The sequence below is a fragment of the Nerophis lumbriciformis genome, linkage group LG38, assembly GCF_033978685.3.
Source record: "Nerophis lumbriciformis linkage group LG38, RoL_Nlum_v2.1, whole genome shotgun sequence".
Lineage (NCBI taxonomy): Eukaryota > Metazoa > Chordata > Actinopteri > Syngnathiformes > Syngnathidae > Nerophis > Nerophis lumbriciformis.
The window spans coordinates 6,939,401-6,966,611 of record NC_084585.2 but is presented as its reverse complement, the minus strand read 5'-3'; the positions used below and the strand labels follow the sequence as shown (position 1 = coordinate 6,966,611).

Genomic DNA, 27,211 nt, shown 5'->3' with positions numbered 1-27,211 from the left:
TGAGAGTCCAGTCCATAGTGGATCTAACATAATAGTGAGAGTCCAGTCCATAGTGGATCTAACATAATAGTGAGAGTCCAGTCTATAGTGGATCTAACATAATAGTGAGAGTCCAATCCATAGTGGATCCAACATAATAGTAAGAGTCCAGTCCATTGTGGGGCCAGCAGGACACCATCCCGAGCGGAGACGGGTATAGCGGTGGGGTGTTGCGTTTGACTAAGGGAGATGACGGCAACAGACACCATATAGTTACAATATATATACAATAATAATAAACAATACTAATGAACTATACTAATAAACCATAGAATGGTGTGTGACAAAATCCAAGAGCGCATGTGTGTGACTATGTGTGTAAATTAGCTGTTGAGTTTTACCGTAGCAGGTGGGTGTATATTGTAACGTCCCGGAAGAGTTAGTCCTGCAAGGGATTCTGGGTATTTGTTCTGTTGTGTTTATGTTGTGTTACGGTGCGGATGTTCTCCCGGAATGTGTTTGTCATTCTTGTTTGGTGTGGGTTCACAGTGTGGCGCATATTTGTAACAGTGTTAAAGTTGTTTACACGGCCACCCTCAGTGTGATCTATATGGCTGTTGACCAAGTATGTTTGCATTCACTTGTGTGTGTGAAAAGCCGTGGACATTTTGTGATTGGGTCGGCACGTAAAGGCAGTGCCTTTAAGGTTTATTGGCGCTCTGTACTTCTCCCTACGTCCGGCGTTTTAAAAAGTCATACATATTACTTTTTGAAACAGATACCGATAATTTCCGATATCACATTTTAAAGCATTTATCAACCGATAATATCGACAGACCGATATTATCGGACATCTCTAATCATGATGTATCTTGTCTTGCTTCTGCAGCCTCTGCAGATAGATGACAACTTCTGTGGCCAGGACTTCAACCAGCCTCTGGGCGGGACCAGCACCATCGAGGGCATCCCGCTCTTCATCGACAAGGAAGACGGCATGACCTCGGTGGCCGCCTACGACTACCGCAGCAACACCGTGGCCTTTGTGGGCACGCGCAACGGCAAACTGAAGAAGGTAGGCCACGTTTGTTTACCTCAACTTCCGAGATTCATTTCCCTTAACCGGGCGAGCTTAACGAGCCATTTGTGGCTTCGGCCCTCATTGATTGTCGTGAAAGATGTAAAAGGTTCTGTTACCACATTCAGGCTGGCCTATAATTTGAAGAGCTCGCTTTCAATCAATTCAAGTCAGCTCTTTGATCAGCAAAGAGGATGAACATAAGTGACTGGTACATAACTACGGCGGTCTGTGAACGACCGCACTCTTGGGGATAATGTTGAATCTCCCTCTGCTCAGGACTTGTCAATATTATACATACAGGTAAAAGCCAGTAAATTAGAATATTTTGAAAAACTTGATTTATTTCAGTAATTGCATTCAAAAGGTGTAACTTGTACATTATATTTATTCATTGCACACAGACTGATGCATTCAAATGTTTATTTCATTTAATTTTGATGATTTGAAGTGGCAACAAATGAAAATCCAAAATTCCGTGTGTCACAAAATTAGAATATTACTTAAGGCTAATACAAAAAAGGGATTTTTAGAAATGTTGGCTAACTGAAAAGTATGAAAATGAAAAATATGAGCATGTACAATACTCAATACTTGGTTGGAGCTCCTTTTGCCTCAATTACTGCGTTAATGCGGCGTGGCATGGAGTCGATGAGTTTCTGGCACTGCTCAGGTGTTATGAGAGCCCAGGTTGCTCTGATAGTGGCCTTCAACTCTTCTGCGTTTTTGGGTCTGGCATTCTGCATCTTCCTTTTCACAATACCCCACAGATTTTCTATGGGGCTAAGGTCAGGGGAGTTGGCGGGCCAATTTAGAACAGAAATACCATGGTCCGTAAACCAGGCACGGGTAGATTTTGCGCTGTGTGCAGGCGCCAAGTCCTGTTGGAACTTGAAATCTCCATCTCCATAGAGCAGGTCAGCAGCAGGAAGCATGAAGTGCTCTAAAACTTGCTGGTAGACGGCTGCGTTGACCCTGGATCTCAGGAAACAGAGTGGACCGACACCAGCAGATGACATGGCACCCCAAACCATCACTGATGGTGGAAACTTTACACTAGACTTCAGGCAACGTGGATCCTGTGCCTCTCCTGTCTTCCTCCAGACTCTGGGACCTCGATTTCCAAAGGAAATGCAAAATTTGCATGGTTGGGTGATGGTTTGGGGTGCCATGTCATCTGCTGGTGTCGGTCCACTCTGTTTCCTGAGATCCAGGGTCAACGCAGCCGTCTACCAGCAAGTTTTAGAGCACTTCATGCTTCCTGCTGCTGACCTGGCCAACATTTCTAAAAATCCCTTTTTTGTATTAGCCTTAAGTAATATTCTAATTTTGTGACACACGGAATTTTGGATTTTCATTTGTTGCCACTTCAAATCATCAAAATTAAATGAAATAAACATTTGAATGCATCAGTCTGTGTGCAATGAATAAATATAATGTACAAGTTACACCTTTTGAATGCAATTACTGAAATAAATCAAGTTTTTCAAAATATTCTAATTTACTGGCTTTTACCTGTATATTATCTCTTGAGCATCTTCTAATGCTCATTTGTGTCTGCACACCATGCGTGTTGATATTGGCCATGTGGCGTTGGAGGGAGGGAAACAATGCAGCTTGGACTCCGGTTCAGTCTTGCACATTTGTCAAAATGACAGCCATTCACCGTCTGGACTTTGCTATTCTTGTGGCCTTTCTTCTCTGCCATTGTCCTCTGCTTGATGGATGTGTGCGAGATCTCACTCTGGTCAGCAAGCCTGGACATCCATGCAGAGCATGAATTGATTAACGTGGACCCCCGACTTAAACAAGTTGAACAACGTATTCCGGTGTAACGGTACACAAACATTTCGGTTCGGTACGTACCTCGGTTTAGAGGTCACCAGAGATGCGCGGTTTGCGGACACACAACCGCGGAGTCCGCGGATTATCCGCGGGTCGGGCGGTTGGAATAAAAAAAAAATTAGATTTTATCCGCGCGTCGGGTCGGGCGGTTGAAATAAAAAAAAATTAGATTTTAAATAGATTCAGGCGGGTGGCAGTTAAACCAATTCGGAAATATATATACATACCGTATTTTCCGCACCATAAGGCGCCCTGGGTTAAAAGCCGCGCCTTCAATGAACGGCGTATTTCAAAACTTTGTCCACCTATAAGCCGCCCGGTGTTGTAAGCCGCATCTAACTGCGCTAAAGGAATGTCAAAAAAACAGTCAGATAGGTCAGTCAAACTTTAATAATATATTAAAAACCAGCGTTCTAACAACTCTGTTCACTCCCAAAATGTACGCAAATGTGCAATCACAAACATACGTATATCAACATGGACAGAGCTGCGTGAAAAAAGCCACCCGGCCTCTTCGCGTAAACTTAAACTTACCTTACCCACTCGCTCATCTTTTCTTCATCCATCCCTTCGAATTAGCTTTTATGATGACGCCGGCTGGAAAGGTTATATTAAAATACCAGCGTGATATGGGCGCGCATGGAGTCGTATATCAACATGGACGGAGCTGCGTGAAAAAAGCCACCCGGCCTCTTCGCGTAAACTTACCTTAACCACTCGCTCATCTTTTCTTCATCCATCCATCCTTTCGAGTTAGCTTTTATGATGACGCCGGCTGGAAAGGTCTCTTTTGGCAAGGTCTTCCTTTTGAATATCACCATGGGTGGAAGTTTCTGGCCATTAGCATGGCAAGCTAGAACCACAGTGAAGGATGACTTCTCATTCCCTGTGGTGCGAATATTCACCGTACGTGCTCCCGTTGTATCCAGTGCGGTTCACAGGAATATCAGTTGCTGTGAAATAGTACCGGTAATCCGTGTGCGGATGGAGAGATTGCGTCTTTTCATGAACCGGATCCCTGACGCTTAGTAGGAGCCATTTTGTGGTCTTTACAGATGTAAACACACAAAGGAAATGAAACGTACGGTGATATCCGCGCGCTTTTTCTTCTTCTACGCGGGCGGGTGGTTGCTTACAGTAGAAGAAGAAGCGCTTCCTGTTCTATGGGGGCGGGTGCTTACCTTGGCGGTTGCTTGCGTAGAAGAAGAAGCGCTTCCTGTTCTACCGGGGAAAAAGATGGCGGCTGTTTACCGAAGTTGCGAGATCGAAACTTTATGAAAATGAATCGTAATATTTATCCATATATAAAGCGCACCGGGTTAAAAGCCGCACTGTCAGCTTTTGAGTAAATTTGTGGTTTTTAGGTGCGGCTAATAGTGCGGAAAATACGGTAGTTAAATGTTGTTACTTCTTGCTTTGTACACTCACCGTTTTAGAGAAAGATCAATAGAAAACAATTTTGCGGGTACAAACATTTACAAAAAATGGTATCCACCCATTGTTATTTATGATATTCATTTGATAAAAAGACTTTACCAGTCGTGTTTACCCTTATTTTGGCTTAGTTAGAGAGAGAAGAGCAACAGGATGAGGGATGGACACGATGAAGGTGGTGTCCACCTGTGTGATGAGCTCATTCCAGCGGTCGTTTGGACGCCGCCGTGGTCAAGGACACAGCGGTTGGTCTGGTCATTTGATATTTCTGATGAAAAGTCTCCTTTCCACTTGTAGTCATCTGGAACTGCTGGGCTCGGTCTAGACTTTGGTCAGCGTGTGCCTGCGTTCATCTGGCGCAGATCAGGCCGTGGTTTACTTTGTGAGGACTCGGTGATAGTAAGCCACCCGTGTCTCGGTTGGAGTGAGGGGTTAGCATGCATACTATAGCGCAGAGGAGAGGGATAGTCTAGGGCGGAAGTCAGCAACCCGCGGCTCTTTAGTGCCGCCCGAGTGGCTCCCTGGAGCATTTTTAAAAAAGGATTGAAAATGGAATAGGATGGGGGAATAATACAAACACACACAACAGTTTGTTTACATGTAAAATCTTCCACTCCTTCTTTCTCTCGCTTTGTCCACCAAACGTTTTATGCTGTGCCTGTTGGAGAGCTAATCAGGCATATTTAGTCAGACCATGACTGCAAGCTAATCAGTGCTAACATGCTATTTAGGTAAGCTGTATGTACATTCTGCATCATCATGCCTCATTTAATATCCTTTACTTTTATCCTCTTTGTATATAATTTAATTTTGCATGCCTCATGACACATTATCTGTATGCAATATAGGCTGCATTTCAGATAGTTGTTTGTGTGCCATGTTGTTCCAGACCATAGCAAACATTGCCTAGCTTGCCAAAGATTGTAATAAATCTATTAAAATAAGACAGCCTGTCATTTCCTTTAACTTGGACACACACATCTATACCTGGTAACTACCCAGTAGTTACCAGGAGTTATCTAACCTTCTGAGTAACCACTGATTTACTAATGGTTTCTAATGTTGTAAAAATGTGTACAATAAATATTACATTTCAACATTTCTGTCAACGAAGATTTGCTTCAGCCTGCAACACAGTCATTTTGATAGTAGGCTATTAAAACTAATATAGACACTTACATCATGTGTTTCCTTCATTATAATACTTATACTTATACTTATAATACTTTTAATTGTTTGCGGCTCCAGACAGTTTTATTTTTTGTATTTTTGGTCCAATATGGCTTTTTTAACGTTTTTGGGTTGCCGACCCCTGGTCTAGGGAAACTTGACATAGACTGGTACCTCTAAAAGGGAAGTATGTAAGATGTCTTGTCGTGTAAAACCAAATGTTTTACCACATTTATTAACACAAAAGAAAGGCTAATCACCTTCACACCATGTCTTTGTTATCAAAGTTACCGTATTTTCCGGGCTATAAAGCGCACCAGTGTTTAAGCTTCACCCACCAAGTTTAAGTTTGATATTTTTACATATACTAGCCTCACCGGACTACAACTGGAAGATATATGTTACGAAGGATTTTGTAAAATGTTTGTTTTTTGTTTCCAAACGGTGCTTATCACACGGCAGTAAAACAGCTGATCGAACAAAACAGAAGTCATCGTCATGGTTGAAACTGATTGATTGATTGAGACTTTTATTAGTAGATTGCACAGTGCAGTACATATTCCGTACATTTGACCACTAAATGGTAACACCCCAATAAGTTGGGGTCCACGTAAATCAATCCATGGTACAAATATATACCATCATCATACTACAGTGTTGCGTTTTGGACCAGTTGTTCCTCCCAGGGAATTCAAGTCACAAGTCGCTCCCAAGCTCTTTACGAAAACCACCAGAGACAGAATAGGTATTTTGTAATATATTTGCAAAGCTTTGCAAATATACATTCACAGAGACAGCATTGAACATTCGGATCGCCCCGCTAAGATGGTCTGTCCCCCGAAACACCCTCTCCCCCCTTAAGTCCCTGGCAGTCCTGTCTCTCTAGCCAAAACAAATGTCCATTATCTCTCTCTCTGTAACATTCCTCATTCAAGGTTAAGCACACAGTTTTGCAGACAACCAAAAGACCACAATTGGAAGAAAAACACTAGCTGTTTTGTAATATGATTATGAAATAAAAAGAAGTAACACTTAAATTCGGATATATGTACATATCTGCCTCCGACAACAGTCATCACACAAGTTAATCATCAAAGTATATACATTGAATTATTTACATTATTTACAATGCAGGAGGTGGGATGTGGAAGGGTTAGGGTGTTAGTCTAGGGTTGAAGTTGCCTGGAGGTGTTCTTTTAGTGCGGTTTTGAACGCACTAGCTGCGGAAACTAGCTCTCTATTCAGCTAAACAGACTCAATAACTCCACGGTGACGTTTCGGTGAATCTACGCAATTGAAACAATACAAAAATAATGCCATTGTAAGTTAATAATAGTAACACAGACACTCGGAAACGTGTTAGCGTATATGTTAATGCTAACGATGCTAGCTTGATTACATTAAGATAGCACGTACAAATATGCATGAAAACACTCCTATAGACATCACACTTGGGACGGTTTAGTAAGTATGAATTGTTTTAGTTATATTGTACAGCTTACAAACGTTGGTCGGCGTAATGAAAGAAGAATCATTTCGAGTAAAAACACTATGGACAGTCATACTTCCGGTTCAAGGCACAAAACAGGAAGTACATTTTCAACTCGCAGCACGTGCAGTGAGTGAACTCGTCCAAAAGATGGGGCCATAGCACAAACAATAACACAGCTTTTTAGTGTCTCTGTCGGTTGTTTAATGAATAATATTTGTTGAACATTATGGCCGTTAGTAAAGAAAAATCCATAAATTAGCTGCACCGTTTTATCAGCCGCAGGGATCAAAGCATGGGAAAAAAGTTGCGGCTTATAGGTCTAATTGACATATTGTTGTATTACACATTGTGTCAGGTCTGATTGACGTATATTGTTGCGTTACACATTGTGTCAGGTCTAATTGACATATATTGTTGTGTTACACATTGTGTCAGGTCTGATTGACATATATTGTTGTGTTACACATTGTGTCAGGTCTAATTGACATATATGTAACAGTCACTGATCTGCGTTGTGTATCTTGTAGTGAGGCGCACACACAGGAGTTGAATCAAGGAGGATTTATTCACCTTTTTTGAATAGAAACAAAAACAACGGGGCGTTACACACAGTCCACAGCAAAAGGGATCTCTCTCCACAGCTCCGAGCGTCAGTGCTCACTCAATTCAATTATGTATGCTTAATGTGGAAATAATAATTATAATAATAATAATAAATAAAATAATAATAATAATGAAAAGGTAAATAAAGCATAAAATAGTCTCAAATAAATTAATTAAATAAAACACAGTATATAAAATATATATTTCAGCAAATAACAATATATATTAAGAAAAATTATCCTTAAAATGTGCAGTAATACACCTCATCTTTCCCACCCACATCGACTCTTTTTATATTTTTTATACAATAAACTGTCAAAAAAACCTCATAACAGACATACCTTTTTTTGAGATATGGTAAGTTTTGTCAACTTATTTTAGTACTTGTATGAAAATTAAGAGCCTTTTTAAAGTATTTTTTGTGCAGTTGTAAGGTTTTATTATCTAAAAAGTGAAGATTATTCACACTCCCTGACCCCATTTAGTCTTAAGCCTGGGGTTGGCTCTCTATAGCAGACTCCTGCGCTACATTCAGTGGGAAAGGTTGAATACGAGCCATCTGCTGAGTGCATGTGCCAGGTGGCCCGGGGTGCCCATGGCCCACTGCGTGCTCCCAGTGACCGTGCCAGGCTCAGGTGGGTTGGTGCCCAGGTTAACGTAGAGAGGGAAATACATATCTACTGTTATTTATTTTGCCACATATTGCACACTAGATTATTCACCTTTTGTCTTGAGTTATTCTGGTGAGCATCCAAGATCCGATCATGTGTGGATGTGATTTGATGTTGTCCTCACCACTGTGGTGCATGTGCACGAGGAGGAGAAGCACACTCTGGTGCACATTCTGTGCTGGTGTCAATTGTCCTCTTCATGTTTTTAAACAACATAACTCAAAACTAACTATGTACAGTAATTAGGGTGTACTTACACCAGGGAATCTGTTTAATGCTTTGAAACATATATATACAGTATGTGTATGTATATATATATATGTGTATATATATATATATATATATATATATATATATATATATATATATATATATATACACGTTAGGTCAGGAAAAACACAAGAAGCTATATCATCCCTACAAGCCTGTTACCGCTCTACCCTGGTATTGAGCACTGTATAACGGATAAACCACAGAAACCTCGACTCTATATATATATATATATATATATATATATATATATATATATATATATATATGTATATATGTACATGTACATATATACATATAAATGTATGTATGCATGCATATATATATATATAAGTATGTGTATACTGTATATATTGTGTGTGTATATATATATATATATATATATATATATATACACACATACGTATGTATGTATATATATATATATATATATATATATATACATATATATATATATATACACATACGTATGTATGTATATATATATATATATATATATATATATATATATATATATATATATATATATATATATATATATATATATATATATATACATATTAGGGCTGCAACAAGTAATCAATAAAATCGATTATAAAAATAGTTGCCGACTAATTTAGTCATCGATTTGTTGGATCTATACTATGCGTATGCGCAGAGGCTTTTTAAAAAAAAAAATAAAAAATAAAATTTTCTTTAATAAACCTTTATTTATAAACTGCAACATTTACAAACAGCTGAGAAACAATAATCAAAATAAGTATGGTGCTAATATGCTGTTTTTGTTTCAATAAAATACTGGAAAGAATATAAATGTAATTTGTCTCTTTTATCCGATTATTAATCGATTAATCGAAGTAATAATCGACAGATTAATCGATTATCAAATTAATCGTTAGTTGCAGCCCTAATATATATATATATATATATATATATATATATATATATATATATATATATATATATGACACAATGTGTATGTATGTTGTGTTACACATTGTGTCAGGTCTAATTGACATATATTGTTGTGTTACACATTGTGTCAGGTCTGATTGACATATATTGTTGTGTTACACATTGTGTCAGGTCTGATTGACATATATTGTTGTGTTACACATTGTGTCAGGTCTAATTGACATATATTGTTGTGTTACACATTGTGTCAGGTCTAATTGACATATATTGTTGTGTTACACATTGTGTCAGGTCTAATTGACATATATTGTTGTGTTACACATTGTGTCAGGTCTGATTGACATATATTGTTGTGTTACACATTGTGTCAGGTCTAATTGACATATATTGTTGTGTTACACATTGTGTCAGGTCTAATTGACATATATTGTTGTGTTACACATTGTGTCAGGTCTGATTGACATATATTGTTGTGTTACACATTGTGTCAGGTCTGATTGACATATATTGTTGTGTTACACATTGTGTCAGGTCTAATTGACATATATTGTTGTGTTACACATTGTGTCAGGTCTGATTGACATATATTGTTGTGTTACACATTGTGTGAGTGCGCGTGTGGTTACTCTACATGCAGTTGGCTTTCGGACCCCTGCCAATTTATTTTCGTCCCATACGGCCCCTAAGTCAGAATGTTTGGATTCTGTGAGTGTGACTCCCATTCTAATGTCCTTCTTTGTGTTGTCTTTTTAATGATCCTAAACAAACAGACTGATGAAGAGGCTGGGAGGAGTGTGTGTGTGTGTGTGTGTGTGTGTGCGCAAACTGTGTTGTGTCATCTTTTGGCTTTAACAGCCGAGCCACGAGTTGTTTGACCCAAGCGAGAGCACAGAGGCTGGCTTTGTGTAGGCATGTGTGGGTCCTGGGTCATGAGTTGACATGTGGTGTAACACACACATGTGGTGTAACACACATGTGATGGATGGAAGAGACGTGGGAATGTGAGGAAGGGAATCAGACCATTTACACTTTGCTTAAGTACATCTTTTTCTACTTCATTGAACTCCTTCCCAAAGTGTCATCACTCATCCAATCTTATCAGGATGTTCCCAAATGAACACATGTCATTGACTTCTTCTTCCTCCTCCTCACGTCTTAATGGCATCTTCTCATTAGATGCAGCCCAGTTACGCCATCGTGTGTGTGGCAAGTCAAGCATGTACACTAGGGGTGTGGGAAAAAATCGATTCAAATTCCAATCACGATTCTCACTTTGTGCGATTCAGAATCGATTCTCATTTTAAAAAATTCTATTTTTTTTTAATTATTATTTTTTTATTTTTTTTATTTTAATTTAATTTTAATTAATCAATCCAACAAAACAATACACAGCATAGGGATGTCCCGATCCGATATTTGGATCGGATCGGCCGCCGATATTTGCCAAAAATTGCGTATCGGCAAGGCATGGGAAAATGACGATCCAGATCCAGTTTAAAAAAAACTCCGGTCCGTGTTTTCCAACGCACCGATTTAAATAATACATTCCACTTTTCTGCTGCTCCCTAATTTCCGTTCCGCATTTTCCAGCACACCTTCAACACATCCACAGGTCTGTGGAGTCTCACGCAGTTTATTTGGACACTAGGGGAACATAATAATAAATAATAATAATTCTGAGGTTATTGAGGGAAGACTCTTAGTTAACGGTTTACTGCTTGTATAATAAGGCCATGCAGAATAAGGCATTAATAAGTACTTAATAATGACTAATTAATAGCCAATATGTTACTAATTTGCACGTTAATAAGCAACTAATTAATGGTGAATATGTTCCCTATACTAAAGTGTTACCTAATATTTATTTTCAGATTAATCGCAATTCTTATTTGTAACAATTCTTAATCGATTCAAAGAATTCAAATTATTTTGTTTTATTTTTATTAGGAGTGTGCAAAAAATGATTGGGTAACACTTTAGTATGGGGAACATATTCACCATTAATTAGTTGCTTATTAAAGTAACAAAGACTTAATTTAGAGTTATTTGGACACTAGGGGAACATATAAGGGTTAGGGTTGGGGTTAGGGAAGACTTAGTTAATGGCTTACTGGTTGTATAATGGTTAGGGTTCGAAGGATTGGGGTTAGGGTTAGGGAAGACTTAGTTAATGGTTGTATAATTCGGCCATGCAGAATAAGGCATTAATAAGTACTTAATAATGACTAATTAAGAGCCAATATGTTACCAATTTGCATGTTTTAAGCAACTAATTAATGGTGAATATGTTCCCCATACTAAAGTGTTGCTACAATGCATGTTTCTAAATGAGTAACAATGCACATGAACGTGGTCTCTCTGCTTGTTCTGCTGCTCACCTTCTCTCTCCTCCTGATCAAAGATTCTTCTCCCAGGTGTTATCATGCGACATGCATGTGATCTTAGTCTTCCCTCCATCGTCATCTTCTCTAATGAGGAAGAAGGGCTGACACCAACCTGGGCTCCATGCAGTAAACATGAATACACTTGATAATTAGTCACACTAATTAAGCTGCTTTCTCCACCTTTACTTGTCATCCTACAAAAGTGTTAATGATCTATATTTCTAACTGAGTGTTGGTTACTATTTGTCATGTCTGTGTGACCATGTTTTGTTTTGTTTAGTTATTGGACTCTTTAGTTTCTGGCTTTTCACTCCCTTGTCTTGTTTCCATGGTTACCCATTAGTTTCACCTGTTCCACGTTTGGACTCATTGTGCACTCTTGTTTGCCATTAGTTTTTACCTGTCACGTCACGCACCTGTTTCACGTTTTGAGTCACGCACCTGTTTTCGTTAATCATGTCTGTAGTATTTAAGTTCATTGTTTTCAGTTTGTCTTCCTGGCGACATCCCACATTTATGCTTCTGCACATTCTCCACACACCCTTAAGACCCTTGCTGCTCTTTTTTCATGCCGGTTTCTCGTCCAAGTAAGTTTTCTTTATTCATGCCATAGTTTGCAAGTTTTGTTTAATTGTTCATAGTTTCTGCCTTTGTGCAAGTTTTGTGTTTATAGTCAAGTTTTGTACTCCCGCCCTTGTGCGCGCCTTTTGTTTGCTTCCTTTTTTTTGTAGTTATTGTGTTTAAATAAATCATGTACTCCCCTTCACGCCACGTATGGTCCAAATCTTTTGCACCTCGGGAGAACAAACCACGCCACAGTCCTAGTCGTGACACTATTCATCGTCCCCTGATCAAAGTGCCACAACTAGTTTCAGCTTGTAATGACTTCGAGGCAGCGTTCTTTCCCTAAACCGTTTCATTTTTATCGCACTTGTCCTGTTTTACTGCACACCTCTCATTCTGCACTTTTCAACGCCTGCTGAAATTCTCCACTCTCAAGGGTTAATGAGGCAAAATGAAGAGTCCACGAGAGTTGGAGCTTGAGGAAAAAAAACACAACTATATTTTAGAAAGGATGGGATGAATAATAAATGTGGCAGGCTAGAATCCAATTTTAAAGGGAGATCAGAGGAGCGCAGATAGATACTAGCGGGGATGTTTCCACCGGCCACACCAGGACCTGGGCAGCGGCTTTCTAGGTCATCTCCATCAGACATCTCGGCTTGTGGAGAAAGCATGTGGTTAAAACTTAGTGTGAGGAGCATGCTTTTCAGTTAGGCAATCAAATTGGAACCAAGTCAAGGCTCTGCGTTCTGTGGTCTCGCTCAATGTGAAGGTTTTGAGGCTATTGGGAGTGTTGTGCTATTTTCAGTGCATTCATGAGCATTTTTTTTTTTTTACTGCATTTTAATAATTGATACTAGAGGAGAGGAGTATTGCTCTGAAGCAGCGGTGGCCACACTTTTTCTGCAGGCCAGCTACTTTTCAATGGACCAAGTGGAGGGGATCATTCAGGGTGTAACGGTACGTGTATTTGTATTAGGGATGTCCCGATCCGATATTTGGATTGGATCGGCTGCCGATATTTGCCAAAAATTGCGTATCGGAAAGGCATGGGAAAATGCCGATCCAGATCCAGTTTAAAAAAAAACTCCGGTCCGTGTTTTCCAGCGCACCGATTTAAATAATACATTCCACTTTTCTGCTGCTCCCTAATTTCCGTTCCGCATTTTCCAGCACACCTTCAACACATCCACAGGTCTGTGGATTCTCACGCAGTTGCTTTTAGCTGCTGACATTACACGACAGGCTCTTCTCACTCTTTCCTGTGTCTCCCTCTCACAGACAGCAAGCGCACCTTCTTACACACGTCACATACTGTCACGTCATACGTCACATACGTATACGTCCTCCCCGAGCAGAGAGGTAGCAGCATGGCTAACGTTAGCTGTGATGCTAGCGCAGCCGTGCGAGCAACGCTCCCTCTAAGGTGCGCGCCTGTGCAATTGCGCACTGTTTAAGCGTCCTCTACGCATAGCAAATCTAAGCCACGCACAAAATCAAATAAAAAAATAAGCGCATAACAATTTTCGACACTCGGACACGACAGAGAAAACAGTTTTCGTCATCATTGTTCAAATATTGTGACGTCTGTCGAGACGCTTATCTCCATTCGGTGCCACACGTCCACACCATCAAAATGCCGAGGCAAAAATTTCCACATCAACACCGTATGAAAAAATTAGTGATTTTTTTAGTTGTGATTTCCTTCTCTGCATGAAAGTTTAAAAGTAGCATATATTAATGCAGTATGAAGAAGAATGTTTTAATGTAGACATGCAAGCCTTGAAAGAACATTTTGAAAATCAAGACTACATTTCCTGCAAATGGGTGCATTTCTACCCTATATTTTAACTTTAGATTTATTCTCATATCAAACTCTTTTGGCTGTCTTTTTGACACTTACATCCGGCGCCCCCCTCCACACCCTGGATTATAAATAATGTAAATAATTCAATGTGATTATCTTGTGTGATGACTGTATTATGATGATAGTATATATCTGATAGTATATATCTGTATCATGAATCAATTTAAGTGGACCCCGACTTAAACAAGTTGGAAAACTTATTGGGGTGTTACCATTTAGTGGTCAATTGTACGGAATATGTACTTCACTGTGCAACCTACTAATAAAAGTCTCAATCAATCAATCAAAACACATAGAATCATCATACTGCTGTGATTATATGCATCAAGTGTTCATTCACACCCTCCTCCATCAACTGACACACCCTCCGCCATCGATTGACACACCCTCCTCCATCGACTGACACACCCTCCTCCATCGACTGACACACCCTCCTCCATCAACTGACACACCCTCCGCCATCGATTGACACACCCTCCTCCATCGACTGACACACCCTCCTCCATCAACTGACACACCCTCCTCCATCGACTGACACACCCTCCTCCATCAACTGACACACCCTCCTCCATCGACTGACACACCCTCCTCCATCAACTGACACACCCTCCTCCATCGACTGACACACCCTCCTCCATCGACTGACACACCCTCCTCCATCGACTGACACACCCTCCTCCATCAACTGACACACCCTCCTCCATCGACTGACACACCCTCCTCCATCAACTGACACACCCTCCTCCATCAACTGACAAACCCTCCGCCATCGACTGACACACCCTCCTCCATCAACTGACACACCCTCTTCCATCGATTGACACACCCTCCTCTATCGACTGACACACCCTCCTCCATCAACTGACACACCCTCCTCCATCGACTGACACACCCTCCTCCATCAACTGACACACCCTCCTCCATCAACTGACAAACCCTCCGCCATCGACTGACACACCCTCCTCCATCAACTGACACACCCTCTTCCATCGATTGACACACCCTCCTCTATCGACTGACACACCATCCTCTATCGACTGACACACCCTCCTCCATCAACTGACACACCGTCCTCCATCGATTGACACACCCTCCTCCATGAACTGACACACCCTCCTCCATCGACTGACACAACCTCCGCCATCGACTGACACACCCTCCTCCATCGACTGACACACCCTCCGCCATCGACTGACACACCCTCCTCCATCGACTGACACACCCTCCTCCATCAACTGACACACCCTCCTCCATCGACTGACACACCCTCCTCCATCGACTGACACACCCTCCTCCATCAACTGACACACCCTCCTCCATCAACTGACACACCCTCCTCCATCGACTGACACACCCTCCTCCATCAACTGACACACCCTCCTCCATCGACTGACACACCCTCCGCCATCGACTGACACACCCTCCTCCATCGACTGACACACCCTCCTCCATCGACTGACACACCCTCCTTCATTGATTGACACACCCTCCTCCATCAACTGACACACCCTCCTCCATCAACTGACACACCCTCCTCCATCGATTGACACATCCTCCTCCATCGACTGACACACCCTCCCCCATCGACTGACACACCCTCCTTCATTGATTGACACACCCTCCTCCATCAACTGACACACCCTCCTCCATCAACTGACACACCCTCCTCCATCGACTGACACACCCTCCTCCATCAACTGACACACCCTCCTCCATCGACTGACACACCCTCCTCCATCGACTGACACACCCTCCTCCATCGACTGACACACCCTCCTCCATCAACTGACACACCCTCCTCCATCGACTGACACACCCTCCTCCATCAACTGACACACCCTCCTCCATCAACTGACAAACCCTCCGCCATCGACTGACACACCCTCCTCCATCAACTGACACACCCTCTTCCATCGATTGACACACCCTCCTCTATCGACTGACACACCCTCCTCCATCAACTGACACACCCTCCTCCATCGACTGACACACCCTCCTCCATCAACTGACACACCCTCCTCCATCAACTGACAAACCCTCCGCCATCGACTGACACACCCTCCTCCATCAACTGACACACCCTCTTCCATCGATTGACACACCCTCCTCTATCGACTGACACACCATCCTCTATCGACTGACACACCCTCCTCCATCAACTGACACACCGTCCTCCATCGATTGACACACCCTCCTCCATGAACTGACACACCCTCCTCCATCGACTGACACAACCTCCGCCATCGACTGACACACCCTCCTCCATCGACTGACACACCCTCCGCCATCGACTGACACACCCTCCTCCATCGACTGACACACCCTCCTCCATCAACTGACACACCCTCCTCCATCGACTGACACACCCTCCTCCATCGACTGACACACCCTCCTCCATCAACTGACACACCCTCCTCCATCAACTGACACACCCTCCTCCATCGACTGACACACCCTCCTCCATCAACTGACACACCCTCCTCCATCGACTGACACACCCTCCGCCATCGACTGACACACCCTCCTCCATCGACTGACACACCCTCCTCCATCGACTGACACACCCTCCTTCATTGATTGACACACCCTCCTCCATCAACTGACACACCCTCCTCCATCAACTGACACACCCTCCTCCATCGATTGACACATCCTCCTCCATCGACTGACACACCCTCCCCCATCGACTGACACACCCTCCTTCATTGATTGACACACCCTCCTCCATCAACTGACACACCCTCCTCCATCAACTGACACACCCTCCTCCATCGACTGACACACCCTCCGCCATCGACTGACACACCCTCCTCCATCGACTGACACACCCTCCTCCATCAACTGACACACCCTCCTCCATCGACTGACACACCCTCCCCCATCGACTGACACACCCTCCTTCATTGATTGACACACCCTCCTCCATCAACTGACACACCCTCCTCCATCAACTGACACACCCTCCTCCATCAACTGACACACCCTCCGCCATCGACTGACACACCCTCCTCCATCGACTGACACACCCTCCTCCATCGACTGACACACCCTCCTCCATCGACTGACACACCCTCCTCCATCGACTGACACACCCTCCTCCATCGACTGACACACCCTCCTCCATCGACTGACACACCCTCCTCCATCGACTGACACACCCTCCTCCATCAACTGACACACCCTCTTCCATCGATTGACACACCCTCCTCCATCAACTGACACACCCTCCTCCATCGATTGACACACCCTCCTCCATCGACTGACATACCCTCCTCCATCGACTGACACACCCTCCTCCATCGACTGACACACCCTCCTCCATCAACTGACACACCCTCCTCCATCGACTGACACACCCTCCTCCATCAACTGACACACCCTCCTCCATCGACTGACACACCCTCCTCCATCAACTGACACACCCTCCTCCATCGACTGACACACCCTCCTCCATCGACTGACACACCCTCCTCCATCAACTGACACACCCTCCTCCATCAACTGACACACCCTCCTCCATCGACTGACACACCCTCCTCCATCGACTGACACACCCTCCTCCATCGACTGACACACCCTCCTCCATCAACTGACAGACCCTCCGCCATCGATTGACACACCCTCCTCCATCAACTGACACACCCTCCTCCATCGACTGACACACCCTCCTCCATCAACTGACACACCCTCCTCCATCGACTGACACACCCTCCGCCATCGACTGACACACCCTCCTCCATCGACTGACACACCCTCCTCCATCGACTGACACACCCTCCATCGATTGACACACCCTCCTCCATCGATTGACACACCCTCCTCCATCAACTGACACACCCTCTTCCATCGATTGACACACCCTCCTCTATCGACTGACACACCCTCCTCTATCGACTGACACACCCTCCTCCATCGATTGACACACCCTCATCTATCGACTGACACACCCTCCTCCATCAACTGACACACCCTCCTCCATCGACTGACACACCCTCCTCCATCAACTGACACACCCTCCTCCATCGACTGACACACCCTCCTCCATCAACTGACACACCCTCCTCAATCGATTGACACACCCTCCTCCATCGATTGACACACCCTCCTCCATCGACTGACACACCCTCCTCCATCGACTGACACACCCTCCTCCATCGACTGACACACCCTCCGCCATCGACTGACACACCCTCCTCCATCGACTGACACACCCTCCTCCATCGACTGACACACCCTCCATCGATTGACACACCCTCCTCCATCGATTGACACACCCTCCTCCATCAACTGACACACCCTCTTCCATCGATTGACACACCCTCCTCTATCGACTGACACACCCTCCTCTATCGACTGACACACCCTCCTCCATCGATTGACACACCCTCATCTATCGACTGACACACCCTCCTCCATCAACTGACACACCCTCCTCCATCGACTGACACACCCTCCTCCATCAACTGACACACCCTCCTCCATCGACTGACACACCCTCCTCCATCAACTGACACACCCTCCTCAATCGATTGACACACCCTCCTCCATCGATTGACACACCCTCCTCCATCGACTGACACACCCTCCTCCATCGACTGACACACCCTCCGCCATCGACTGACACACCCTCCTCCATCGACTGACACACCCTCCTCCATCGACTGACACACCCTCCTTCATTGATTGACACACCCTCCTCCATCAACTGACACACCCTCCTCCATCAACTGACACACCCTCCTCCATCGATTGACACATCCTCCTCCATCGACTGACACACCCTCCCCCATCGACTGACACACCCTCCTTCATTGATTGACACACCCTCCTCCATCAACTGACACACCCTCCTCCATCAACTGACACACCCTCCTCCATCGACTGACACACCCTCCGCCATCGACTGACACACCCTCCTCCATCGACTGACACACCCTCCTCCATCAACTGACACACCCTCCTCCATCGACTGACACACCCTCCCCCATCGACTGACACACCCTCCTTCATTGATTGACACACCCTCCTCCATCAACTGACACACCCTCCTCCATCAACTGACACACCCTCCTCCATCAACTGACACACCCTCCGCCATCGACTGACACACCCTCCTCCATCGACTGACACACCCTCCTCCATCGACTGACACACCCTCCTCCATCGACTGACACACCCTCCTCCATCGACTGACACACCCTCCTCCATCGACTGACACACCCTCCTCCATCGACTGACACACCCTCCTCCATCGACTGACACACCCTCCTCCATCAACTGACACACCCTCTTCCATCGATTGACACACCCTCCTCCATCAACTGACACACCCTCCTCCATCGATTGACACACCCTCCTCCATCGACTGACATACCCTCCTCCATCGACTGACACACCCTCCTCCATCGACTGACACACCCTCCTCCATCAACTGACACACCCTCCTCCATCGACTGACACACCCTCCTCCATCAACTGACACACCCTCCTCCATCGACTGACACACCCTCCTCCATCAACTGACACACCCTCCTCCATCGACTGACACACCCTCCTCCATCGACTGACACACCCTCCTCCATCAACTGACACACCCTCCTCCATCAACTGACACACCCTCCTCCATCGACTGACACACCCTCCTCCATCGACTGACACACCCTCCTCCATCGACTGACACACCCTCCTCCATCAACTGACAGACCCTCCGCCATCGATTGACACACCCTCCTCCATCAACTGACACACCCTCCTCCATCGACTGACACACCCTCCTCCATCAACTGACACACCCTCCTCCATCGACTGACACACCCTCCGCCATCGACTGACACACCCTCCTCCATCGACTGACACACCCTCCTCCATCGACTGACACACCCTCCATCGATTGACACACCCTCCTCCATCGATTGACACACCCTCCTCCATCAACTGACACACCCTCTTCCATCGATTGACACACCCTCCTCTATCGACTGACACACCCTCCTCTATCGACTGACACACCCTCCTCCATCGATTGACACACCCTCATCTATCGACTGACACACCCTCCTCCATCAACTGACACACCCTCCTCCATCGACTGACACACCCTCCTCCATCAACTGACACACCCTCCTCCATCGACTGACACACCCTCCTCCATCAACTGACACACCCTCCTCAATCGATTGACACACCCTCCTCCATCGATTGACACACCCTCCTCCATCGACTGACACACCCTCCTCCATCGACTGACACACCCTCCTCCATCGACTGACACACCCTCCGCCATCGACTGACACACCCTCCTCCATCGACTGACACACCCTCCTCCATCGACTGACACACCCTCCATCGATTGACACACCCTCCTCCATCGATTGACACACCCTCCTCCATCAACTGACACACCCTCTTCCATCGATTGACACACCCTCCTCTATCGACTGACACACCCTCCTCTATCGACTGACAAACCCTCCTCCATCGATTGACACACCCTCATCTATCGACTGACACACCCTCCTCCATCAACTGACACACCCTCCTCCATCGACTGACACACCCTCCTCCATCAACTGACACACCCTCCTCCATCGACTGACACACCCTCCTCCATCAACTGACACACCCTCCTCAATCGATTGACACACCCTCCTCCATCGATTGACACACCCTCCTCCATCGACTGACACACCCTCCTCCATCGACTGACACACCCTCCCCCATCGACTGACACACCCTCCTTCATCGACTGACACACCCTCCTCCATCGACTGACACACCCTCCTCCATCAACTGACACACCTTCCTCCATCAACTGACACACCCTCCTCCATCAACTGACACACCCTCCGCCATCGACTGACACACCCTCCTCCATCGACTGACACACCCTCCTCCATCGATTGACACACCCTCCTCCATCGACTGACACACCCTCCTCCATCGACTGACACACCCTCCTCCATCAACTGACACATCCTCCTCCATCGACTGACACACCCTCCGCCATCGACTGACACACCCTCCTCCATCGACTGACACACCCTCCTCCATCGACTGACACACCCTCCTCCATCAATTGACACACCCTCCTCCATCAACTGACACACCCTCCTCCATCAACTGACACACCCTCCTCCATCGACTGACACACCCTCCTCCATCGACTGACACACCCTCCTCCATCGACTGACACACCCTCCTCCATCGACTGACACACCCTCCTCCATCGACTGACACACCCTCCGCCATCGACTGACACACCCTCCTCCATCGACTGACACACCCTCCTCCATCGACTGACACAAACCTCCTCCATCGACTGACACACCCTCCTCCATCAACTGACACACCCTCCTCCATCGACTGACACACCCTCCTCCATCAACTGACACACCCTCCTCCATCAACTGACACACCCTCCTCCATCAACTGACACACCCTCCTCCATCAACTGACAGACCCTCCGCCATCGATTGACACACCCTCCTCCATCAACTGACACACCCTCCTCCATCAACTGACACACCCTCCTCCATCGACTGACACACCCTCCGCCATCGACTGACACACCCTCCTCCATCGATTGACACACCCTCATCTATTGACTGACACACCCTCCTCCATCAACTGACACACCCTCCGCCATCCACTGACACACCCTCCTCCATCGGCCCAGAGCATAATACTACCACCACGCTTGACAGTAGGCATGGTGTTCCTGGGATTAAAGGCCTCACCTTTTCTCTTCCAAACATATTGCTGGGTATTGTGGCCAAACAGCTCCATTTTTGTTTCACCTAACCACAGAACTTTCCTCCATGTGATGTCAGATGAAATTCTTCAGGGCAACCTATAGGCTAGAATGAAGGTTTTAGAATGGCCTTCCCAAAGTCCTGACTTAAAACGTGTGGACAATGCTGAAGAAACAAGTCCATGTCAGAAAACCAACAAAATTAGCTGAACTGCACCAATTTTGTCAAGAGGAGTGGTCAAAAATTCAAGCAGAAGCTTGTGGATGGCTACCAAAAGTGCCTTATTGCAGGTAAACTTGCAAGGGACAAATATTAACATTGCTGTATGTATACTTTTGACCCAGCACATTTGCTCACATTTTCAGTAGAGCCATAATAAATTCATAAAAGAAGCAAACTTCATGAATGTTTTTTGTGACCAACAAGTATGTGCTCCAATCACTACATCACAAAAAAAATAAGAGTTATAGAAATGATTGTAAAGTCAAAACAGCCATGACATGATGTTCTTTACAAGTGTATGTACACTTTTGACCAGGACTGTATATTCCTAGAAACACACACATGATCCAGAAGAAGTAATCCAAATGATGTACAGTAAATGTATTAACCAGGCGAGGCGTAACATGAACATGAACATGAGTGTTTGCATTCTTCACTTGCTAGCCACATATTCAAACTGCATATTAGCCGTGAGAAAGTTGAAAGGTGTTCCTTCCCATAAGGGCCACCTCCCTCTCTTCTGGGGACGACCACTAAAAGGTAATGTAGCTTCACTACCTGGTGTTTAAGAGCTGATGGGGCGTGTCCAGCCAAGGTAGACTCTCCTCCGCCAAAGGCCGCATGGGAGGACGCTGCTGGGTTTAATGAGTGGACATTTAGTCAAAGCTCATGTCGGCCCACTGTGATGCTTGTACCCGACCCTCTGGACACTGCTCACGTCCAATTCTCACACCGTCAATCTGTCTGTGGGAACGTACTCCCCCATCCCCCCATGGTGACCGGTGCAATGGACGCTGAGTGGATCTAACATTATATTGTGAGAGTCCAGTCCATAGTGGCTCTAACATAATAGTGTGAGAGTTCAGTCCATAGTGGCTCTAACATAATAGTGTGAGAGTCCAGTCCATAGTGGATCTAACATAATAGTGTGAGAGTTCAGTCCATAGTGGATCTAACATAATAGTGTGAGAGTTCAGTCCATAGTGGATCTAACATAATAGTGAGAGTCCAGTCCATAGTGGATCTAACATAATATTGTGAGAGTCCGGTCCATAGTGGATCTAACATAATAGTGTGAGAGTCCAGTCCATAGTGGATCTAACATAATAGTGTGAGAGTCCAGTCCATAGTGGATCTAACATAATAGTGTGAGAGTCCAGTCCATAGTGGATCTAACATAATAGTGTGAGAGTTCAGTCCATAGTGGATCTAACATAATAGTGTGAGAGTCCAGTCCATAGTGGATCTAACATAATAGTGAGAGTCCAGTCCATAGTGGATCTAACATAATATTGTGAGAGTCCAGTCCATAGTGGATCTAACATAATAGTGTGAGTGTCCAGTCCATAGTGGATCTAACATAATAGTGTGAGAGTCCAGTCCATAGTGGATCTAACATAATAGTGAGAGTCCAGTCCATAGTGGATCTAACATAATAGTGTGAGAGTCCAGTCCATAGTGGATCTAACATAATAGTGAGAGTCCAGTCCATTGTGGATCTAACATAATATTGTGATAGTCCAGTCCATAGTGGATCTAACATAATAGTGTGAGAGTCCAGTCCATAGTGGATCTAACATAATAGTGTGAGAGTCCAGTCCATAGTGGATCTAACATAATCTAGTGAGAGTCCAGTCCATAGTGGATCTAACATGACACTGTGAGAGTACAGTCCATAATGGATCTAACATAATAGTGTGAGAGTCCAGTCCATAGTGGATCTAACATAATAGTGTGAGAGTCCAGTCCATAGTGGATCTAACATAATAGTGTGAGAGTCCAGTCCATAGTGGATCTAGCATAATATTGTGAGACTCCAGTCCATAGTGGATCTAACATAATAGTGAGAGTTCAGTCCATAGTGGATCTAACATAATAGTGTGAGAGTCCAGTCCTTAGTGGATCTAGCATAATATTGTGAGACTCCAGTACGTAGTGGATCTAACATAATAGTAAGAGTTCAGTCCATAGTGGATCTAACATAATATTGTGAGAGTCCGGTCCATAGTGGATCTAACATAATAGTGTGAGAGTCCAGTCCATAGTGGATCTAACATAATAGTGTGAGAGTCCAGTCCATAGTGGATCTAGCATAATAATGTGAGACTCCAGTCTGTAGTGGATCTAACATAATAGTGAGAGTTCAGTCCATAGTGGATCTAACATAATAGTGTGAGAGTCCAGTCCATAGTGGATCTAACATAGTAGTGTGAGAGTCCAGTCCATAGTGGACTAGTTAATAGTATGAGAGTCCAGTCCATAGTGGATCTAACATAATAGTGTGAGAGTTCAGTCCATAGTGGATCTAACATAATGGTGTGAGAGTCCAGTCCATAGTGGATCTAACATAATAGTGTGAGAGTCCAGTCCATAGTGGATCTAACATAACAGTGTGAGAGTCCAGTCCATAGTGGACTATTTAATAGTGTGAGAGTCCAGTTCATAGTGGATCTAGTTAATAGTGTGAGAGTCCAATCCATAGTGGATTTAGTTAATAGTGTGAGAGTCCAGTCCATAGTGGATTTAGTTAATAGTGTGAGAGTCCAGTCCATAGTGGATTTAGTTAATAGTGTGAGAGTCCAGTCCATAGTGGACTAGTTAATAGTGTGAGAGTCCAGTCCATAGTGGATCTAGTTAATAGTGTGAGAGTCCAGTCCATAGTGGATCAAGTTAATAGTGTGAGAGTCCAGTCCATAGTGGATCAAGTTAATAGTGTGAGAGTCCAGTCCATAGTGGATTTAGTTAATAGTGTGAGAGTCCAGTCCATAGTGGATCAAGTTAATAGTGTGAGAGTCCAGTCCATAGTGGATCTAGCTAATAGCGTGAGAATCCAATCCATAGTGGATCTAACATCATACTGTGAGAGTCCAGTCCATAGTGGATCTAACATAGTAGTGTGAGAGTCCAGTCCATAGTGGATCTAACATAGTAGTGTGAGAGTCCAGTCCATAGTGGACTAGTTAATAGTGTGAGAGTCTAGTCCATAGTGGACTAGTTAATAGTGTGAGAGTCCAGTCCATAGTGGATCAAGTTCTTAGTGTGAGAGTCCAATCCATAGTGGATCAAGTTAATAGTGTGAGAGTCCAGTCCATAGTGGATTTAGTTAATAGTGTGAGAGTCCAATCCATAGTGGATCAAGTTAATAGTGTGAGAGTCCAGTCCATAGTGGATCTAGTTAATAGTGTGAGAGTCCAGTCCATAGTGGATTTAACATAATAGTGTGAGAGTCCAGTCCATAGTGGATCTAACATAATAGTGAGAGTCCAGTCCATAGTGGATTTAACATAATAGTGTGAGAGTCCAGTCCATAGTGGATCCAGTCAATCTGCTAAAAGGTTTGTTTGCTTCCAATGAGATTTACGAAGACGGCCGCCTGAAGAAAACATGTTCACTGTATGGCTGTTGACCAAGTATGCTAGGCATTCACTTGTGTGTGTGAAAAGCCGTTGATATTATGTGACTGTGCCGGCACGCCCCCAATATTGATGTCCGGGTGGAAATCGGGAGAATGGTTGCCCCGGGAGATTTCCGGGAGGGGCACTGAAATTCGGGAGCTTCCAGGGAAAATTGGGAGGGTTGGCAAGTATGACTGGGAGACGCAACTGCTCTGTACTTCTCCCTACGTCCGTACAGCGGCATTTTAAAAAAAGTCATACATTTTACTTTTTGAAACCCATACCGATAATTTCCGATATGACATTTTAAAGCATTTATCGGACATCTCTAATCTGGATACACTGATCTAAACTTTGGACCAATATATTCATATTCCCTGATTCTAGTCAAGACTCGAGCAGCAGCATTTTTGGATGCACTTGTGGTTAAGAGCGCCCACTGAGAGGCTATTATCCACCAGAAAGTGGGAGCATATTTTGTACTTTTTGCACGACACTATATGTGCTTCCTGCTAGCCCCGTGTCAGGAATGTCCTCTTGGATTTTGGCTCTTGCAGCTTAAATTGGACTAATTATTTCCAGCAGCTTAGGGCTTTATTAAAGCATTAGTGGACCAAGAAAAAAAAAGATTATGGCATTATTATTTGTATAGCTGACTTTGTAGCGTCCATGATTTTTTTCCCCCCATTAAGCTGTTTGTAATTAACGAGGCTCACTGTTATTCAATGTCATGCAGAGGCTGTGTTTCCACGCTGATTTTTATACTTTTGTCCTCACCTCCAGACATATTTCCTAAAACCATACCTGCCAACTACTCCGGTTTTCCCGTAATTAGTACGGTTTTCATCAACCTATTCCGGATTACGGTTGCAGTGATAAAAAATACGGTTTTTCATTAATTAAAATTTTTTTTTTTTTTTTAAAGTTTTATTCACGAAATCGCGTAACAACAATGACAATCGACACTGCTTCCCGTAACTTCCTATCGAGCCATTCCGAATGCCATGCGCGAGGCTATTTATAGCACCGCTGCCAAGCACGAGTTTCCAAACGAGCGAACGATCACGGAATCAGCCGGAGAAAAATCGCAAACGAGTCTTAAACCGAAAAGAAAACTGCAGTCATTCCGTGAAGAATATTCAAAAGCCTATACGGGAATAATTGTCCGTTCCAAAAAGGGTGAAAACTACGCGATTTGCACCTTGTGCAGACAAGATTTTTCGATCGGACACGGAGGAATTAGCGATGTAAAAGACCACGTTGGGACAAAAAAAAACACAAGTCTAATGCCGTTGCTAGCGATACAAGTGGAAAACTTTCAACGTTTTTCGTCGCCCAAACAGATTCTTTGGATGTGATAAATGCCGAAGTTTTATTTACGGAGGCAATAATTGAGCATGGACTAGAATAAATTTCGATTTTAGCCACAAAAAGGTAATGATAATGTCCAGAAAAACTCACTTTATATTACTATAGAGTCCTTTTAACGAATGAGTTTGATGGTTTATCACAAACCTTAAATGAAAGAAGTCCTTTGTTCTCCTGCACCATGCATGCGCTTTGGCCTTGCTTCG

General features: G+C 44.3%; 1 protein-coding gene across 2 annotated transcripts in view; it reads left to right on the top strand.

Moving 5' to 3' along the window:
- The window catches only part of LOC133578320 (plexin-A1-like), a 578,589-nt gene that overhangs the window by 163,357 nt on the left and 388,021 nt on the right, over positions 1-27,211 (top strand). For both annotated transcript variants that reach the window (XM_061932661.1, XM_061932660.1), the window contains exon 3: positions 869-1,051. In XM_061932661.1, coding sequence (XP_061788645.1) covers positions 869-1,051 — 183 coding nt within the window. The remainder of the gene's footprint in view (positions 1-868; positions 1,052-27,211) is intronic.